General features: G+C 30.7%; 1 protein-coding gene across 1 annotated transcript; it reads right to left on the bottom strand.

Annotated features, from left to right (window-relative positions):
- Window positions 1-2,808: 2,808 nt before the first annotated feature.
- LOC108455908 (sugar carrier protein C-like) lies at window positions 2,809-5,788 on the bottom strand. The gene is made up of 4 exons (XM_017754483.2): window positions 5,409-5,788; window positions 5,003-5,325; window positions 3,531-4,160; window positions 2,809-3,445 (listed from the first exon to the last, which is right to left on the bottom strand). The coding sequence occupies exons 1-4, from the start codon at window positions 5,539-5,541 to the stop codon at window positions 2,963-2,965; spliced, it is 1,569 nt and encodes a 522-aa protein (XP_017609972.1). The 5' UTR covers window positions 5,542-5,788; the 3' UTR covers window positions 2,809-2,962.
- Between the last annotated feature and the right edge of the window lie 897 nt (window positions 5,789-6,685).

The following is a 6,685-nucleotide window of genomic DNA, read 5'->3' as shown; positions in this document are numbered from 1 at the left end:
GTTAGAACAATGGAACGGCTGTTTGTACTTAATTGCAATTGTTTAGTGGGTTATATTGGTATTCTAGTACGTTATCCCACTAACTTTTATGTTGTATTGCCATTTTAAATTAATAGAAATATTATTTCTCTAAAAATATTATTAACAATTATAAGTTTAATACATCATTTAGTATTGAATTTAACACTTTTTTTTTCTAACAAGATAGGTTTTTTTGGTCCAATATGGTATTAGCTTCTACCCTTTTTTTTGGTCAAAAATGCCTTCCCTTCCAAGAGATCCCTACTTTCTTTCTTTTGATAAGAAAAAAAAAACAGCTTTTTATAAATGATAAGAAGAAAATCAAGCTGATATAACAATAAACTATGAGAATGAACAAGTGGAAAATGCAGATTTTTTTAAAACAGGTAATGGCTTCCAAAGGTTCTATTCTTCCTCTGTTCAAAACTCTGGTGATGGCTTCCGATCTTAGCAGTTAATGAGCTTTTTTTATTCTTTGATCTCTAGACATGTGAAAAGAAAAAATACCAAAAATAATGGGCAAGTAAAAAAACAAAAATCTCCTTCATTTTTTCTAGAATAGGACCAATCAGTGGTTTTTGGGTTGTCAAAAATTGGAAACTATTTTTGGAGAATACAAGATAGAATAAAGATGATGAACTTTGGGGAGAAAGAAAAAGAAATTGACATAGAAGATGGAAAAATTAACAGATATTGATTTGTATTATTAACAATTTTTTGAAAAAATAGTATTATTAATAGGAATCATGAATAAATAATAATACAAATACATAACGTATAGTACAAACTATAAATAAATCACTACAAACTAATGTACAACTGTTATGTCTGCAAAATATCTCAAAACAAGAGAAGGATAAATTGAGAGTAATTGCAACAATGGAATAATTAATAAACAAATTAGGGATTCATCAACTTGATCAAATCGTTAAAATTTACATCTTAGCCTTGTTATCATCAAATTAACTTGATGATGAACACCGATCAACTAAAAGAAAATGTCAAAATCTTCAAAAGACCCACCACATTAGTGATGCATAGAAGGCCAAGTTTTAGATAGGCTATCCTCTTTATTATCTCAAATCTATCACCTTCACTATGATCTATCATAATAAAATTATTCGAAAATGGTTCTTAATATTTGGCAACACCCTTACATTGATAGATATCACATATATGTTAGAACATTACTAAAAATTAAAAATTAAAAATAAAACCAAATTTTCTTTCTAAAAAAACAGAATGGATAAAACAAAAACCACAGAAAATATGGACAAGATAAAACCGAAACTGGGAACAGAAGTACGATAATGTAGACTAAAATTAAAAACAAAACAAAACTATAAAAAATAATTTTGAAAATATTGTGACCAATAATAAACCCGAAAGACAACGCTATCGCTGATAAAATAAATTTTAAAAAATTCAACAGTTAAAGTTTTTTTATGAAATGAAGAGAGAAGGTAAGTAATATTATTACTAACATTTAAATAGATTATTAAATGTTAATTATAACTCTTTTATAAAAATATTGTTAAATTATAATTTTATTTTTCTAATGAAATTAAATATTATAATAATTTCAATATATATTAAAAAATTATTGAGAGTAACATTATCATTTTCATATATTCTTTTCTAATAAATCGACCAACCAAACAAATAATTAAATACCATTACAAATGGCTATTCCATTCCCACGTTAAACCATTGGTGGTCTATTCCATTCTCATTCTATTACATTCACTGAACTAACGTGGCGTAATAATTAACGTGATATACTAAATATAAATTTTTAAGCATAATAATAAAATTAACTCTTAAAGTTTATATTTTTTGCCAATTTAGTCTTCATTTTTTAATATAAATTTAATCATTAAATTTCAAATATAATCAAATTGTATTTTTTAAAATTAAAATACTAATTAAAATATTAATTTTTTAATAATGTCGTAAATAATACGTCAATAAATAATTTAAAAATTATAAAAATATACAAAATAAAAATTATAAAAATTCAAAAATAACTTGAAGTATCGTAGATTATCATGTGAGCTGCCATGTTTAAAAATTTAATATTTTATACAATATTTCTATTAAGAATCAACAATTTAACTTTTTAAGGTTAAGGACCAAATTTAACTAAAAAAAAAAGGAATATGAGCAATTAACAAAAGATGTAAATGTTAATGGCTAAATTTGTCATTCTGTCATTTTTATTATAAAATTTATATAGTTTTTTTAGCATTCTCACCATGGTACTCGGTATCGTTCTAATACTGCCTGGAACGTTTTGTTCTGGTAGTAAACCTAAACAAAAAGAAAAAAAAAGTTTAACTCCGGTGCAAATTCCAGTTTCGCTTGTACTGGTTAGTAGCAAAAAATTAAAATTTAATTTAATTTTTTTATTTTTATTTTGAATTTATTGCCCGCATTTTTAAAATATTTTATTTACCATTTTAACCAAAACTTTATTTTTATTAGTATTTTCTATTTGAGATATTTAATCTCTTTATCTGATATGTGTAAATACTTTATATATATATATATATATATATATCAAACATTTTTAAAAATAATGATAAATCTAAAACAGATCGATACCAATAGAAAAACAATACTACGACTAGCATGGTACTAACTAAATTTATTCTCATTATTAAAATTAAAAATTTGTTTTTGAGTGTGTGTGTGTTTTTTTTTTTGCAGGGACTGTTTTTAGTTTCGGGTGGAATGACAAGTATGTAAATTGCAAAGTCTATATCAAACAAAGAGATTCAAGAGAAATTTGTGATTCGAGCAAATCAATGGTGAGAAATTCCTTCATGTTTTTAGTATATAGAAATTTCCAGGTTTAAACAAGAGCAGAGCACTTTGTACCCTTAATCCAACAACATTGAAACAAATGTTATGATATATATAGTACTATCAAATGCTGAAGTTAAACAAGCTTTGGACCCTGGCCTCCCTTGCTCATCTCCAAATTTCCATTAATGGGGTAATCAAGGTCTTCCATGAACCGGGACCAGTACCAGTGCGACTTCCATACTTGGTTCATCTCTTCAATCGGAATACCCTTTGTTTCAGGCAAGAAATAGTAGACAAAGATGGACATTATTATAACGAAGAAGGCGAAGAACATGAAGAGTCCGAATTTCAAGTGGCAGAGCATGGTTAAGAACACTTGGGCCACTAAAAATGTGAACATCATGTTGACGGAAACGTTGATACTTTGTGCAGCTGATCGGATTTCCAATGGGAAAATTTCACTAGGAACCAACCATCCCAAGGGTCCCCAAGACCAGGCGAATCCGGCCACGTAAACGCAAATGAAAAGCACCACAATAATGGCGTACCATTTAGGCAAATCACCAGGGTTTCCATTGGTTCCAAACTTAGCACCAATACATGCCGCCACAACAGCCTGAAAAAATGCAACAAATAGCCAAAAGATCAAGTTAGTACCCATTGCTATTGAAACTGGTTTTTCATGGGGGAAAATAAAGTACCTGGCAGATCAACATTTGGACTCCACCCTCTAGAAAAAGGAATCGCCTACCCCATTTATCAACACCATAGATTGAGACCAATGTTGCAGCAACATTAACGACACCAGTAATCACAGCAGACATGAGGGAAGCATCGTCTCCGAAACCGATGGTATTGAACAATACGGGGGCATAAAACATAATCACATTAATGCCGGTTAGTTGTTGAAAGAAAGGAATTAAGATGGCCATAGTTAAATGAGGCCTGTATTTCCTCTGCAACAAGTTTCTCCAAGGGTGCTCAACTAGCTTTGATGCATCACTGGCCGAAACAAGGTCTCTAAATTCCTCATCAACATCATCCTCCCCACGGATCTTCTTGAGCTTCGCTCGGGCTTCCTCGGTCTGGCCACGTTCTATCATCGAGTTCGGCGTATCTGGTAGGACTAGGGATCCGACTGTGATGATAAGGGCAGGGACCATTGCACCACCCAAACTCAGTCGCCAACCCCACCCACCTTTGATCTTAGCAAAGAAGTAATTCAGCACGTTGGCAATAAGGATGCCGACTGTGATTGATAATTGGAAACCAATGTTCAATGCTCCTCTGTACTTGTAGGGTGCCATCTCCGAGAGGTAGAGTGGCACAGACTGTAAAAAAGAAAAAAAAATGTACAAATCACCGTTGTTTTAAGTAGACACAGTAGCGGAGCCGGCAGGCCCCGGTCCCTTAAAACGGTCCTTTATAAAATTTATAAAAATTTTAAATTAATAATGATAAAATACCCTTTAAAAATAATAAAATTTAATTCTATCTTTTATATAAAGATAAAAACTATTAAAATGATAAAATTATTTATTGAAAACTTTTCTGCCACCGATTAGATAAAAGAAGTTAGGCAACAAAATAATGCAAAAAAGGGGTCAACAAACATGGGTTTATCAATATTCATTGGACTAAAAACAGAAGCTAATATTTTTTTTTCAACGCCCGTTGCATCAAGGAGTGAACTTTTAGCGGAAAAAAATGGTGCAAAGACGTGTCATGCAAAGAAAAACAAGCCTTGTCTGACAAGGAAAAGCAACAGTTACAGGAACAAGCTTCATAACTTTAAACCATTTATCAGAGATTTACTTGTCAGATCTCAAGAAATCAAACCCAGATAAGGTTTTTATCCAGTTAAAACAAGGGATACAAAAGATCATATCTGGATCAGAACAAGTTTGTCTGCTTTGTTAATACTGAGATTTTAGAACCATCTAAAAAGGAGCTCTGAAGAACACAAAGAGACACATTAGACGACAAAAATCCAGCAAAAATCTAAATTAAAAAATGAACCCCAATGCATAAAGAAGACTAAGATATGTACTTCTCTTTTTTTTGCCACTCCTTTCAGACAGCACATTATTTTTTATTCTTTAACGAACAACTTGCAAAGAAAAGAAAAGAAAAAAAAAAACAAAAACTAAGACTAAGACTTGATGGTTCTTACTTGATTTGCGAAACCGATACCGAAACCAAGTAACAATCTACCAACAATCAACATCCAAACAGCTTTAGCAAAGCCATTGATAAGAGCTCCGGCAAAGAAGAGTAAACCACCAAAAAGCATGGATAATCTCCTCCCAAGCTTACGGGTGACAGTTGAAGCCACCAGTGACGCCAAAAGAGCAGCCAAATACAGTGACGAAGTGAACATCGTCAGTGTTTGACTGTCGTATTGGCAGTACTGATTCGTCGACTTGTTAGCTTCCTTCTTCTCCCAAACTTCTCGGAAGAACTTTTGAAGAAAAGGAGTCATAGTCGTCACTCCGCCTATAAAAAAAAAAAACCATTGGTTTCTACGTAAAACAAACAAAAATGTATGGGTCAATTGTGTGTGTGTTTTTAAATGTTACCTGAAATCCCAATATCGTAGCCGAAAATCAAACCACCCATGGCGGCGACAATACATGTTATAGTGACGAATGGAGTGAGGTTTCCCGGGTATTCCTTGCCGTTTCCCGGCCCAATTCCTCCTGCCGCCGGCATGTTTTATCTGTCTTTTCCTCAATGGAAACTAGAAAAGGAAGAACAAATACTTAGTGTATAGTATATAAGATCAGTGAAAGAAGATAAGAGGTGTTAGAACAGCATGGGACTTCCTTATATAGAAAAATTATATTATTATAATTATTAATAAACAAAATTCAAAGTACATTATTACTTATCAAAATTTTATGTTTGGAAACCCTAATGTATTAAAATGGATAAATGACAGATATCTGCTTATAACGAGATATTTAAAATAAAATCATATTACTAGATTTTATTTTATTTTATTTTATTGGTTAGATGACATCAAAATCTCTTTCTCTAATAGATACCTATTTGTAATAAGATATTTATAATAAAATTATTTTTGTAGATTTTATTATTTTTTGATATATTTAGAAATAGGGTAAACTACACCACTCGTTAGTCAACTATGAATTTTTTTTATTTGGCCACTCAACTATGAATTTTATTAAAATGGTCACTCAACTAATTGGATTTAATTTTAATCATTTTCCGTTAAATGTCATTAACTACTTAACATGAGAGTGAGGTTGCTGCTTAAAAATTAGTGTAATAATAAATTTAACTCTCAACATTTACATATTATGTCAATTTAATCATAGTTTTAAAAAGTAAGCCCCAATATTTATATATTATTTCATTTTGGTCTTAATTTTCAAAAATTAAAGAAACATATAAAATGCATAAATATTATTTAAAAATATAATAAATTCTAAAATATATAATAAAATAAATTTAAAAATTGGGTTTCTCTTTCATGAGAGTAACAAGGTTAATTTAATGAAATATGCTGGAAATTGTTTTTTGAGAAACTAAGTTGATTTTGCAAAAAGATTACAGATCTACGTTGTTTTTCTTCTCTCCTTTGAAAATGCGACCTGTAAGGCAAGTTTTCACTGCCACATTAATGAATACATGCCATGTAGGACGCGTTTTCAGGAAAGAGAACAAAAAATGCGACCTGCAGGGTGCGTTTTCACTAAGGTGGTAGTGAAAACACTCCCTGCAAGTCACGTTTTCACTTTGGTAAAAAATAGTTTTTTCTTTTTTTTTCTTACGGTTGGAAATTAAAGGTTTGTAGATTTATTTTTGTCCATGTTTGAGATAGACATAGTTA

The sequence above is a fragment of the Gossypium arboreum genome, chromosome 6 (genome assembly GCF_025698485.1).
Source record: "Gossypium arboreum isolate Shixiya-1 chromosome 6, ASM2569848v2, whole genome shotgun sequence".
Lineage (NCBI taxonomy): Eukaryota > Viridiplantae > Streptophyta > Magnoliopsida > Malvales > Malvaceae > Gossypium > Gossypium arboreum.
This window is presented reverse-complemented; position numbering and strand designations above follow the sequence as displayed.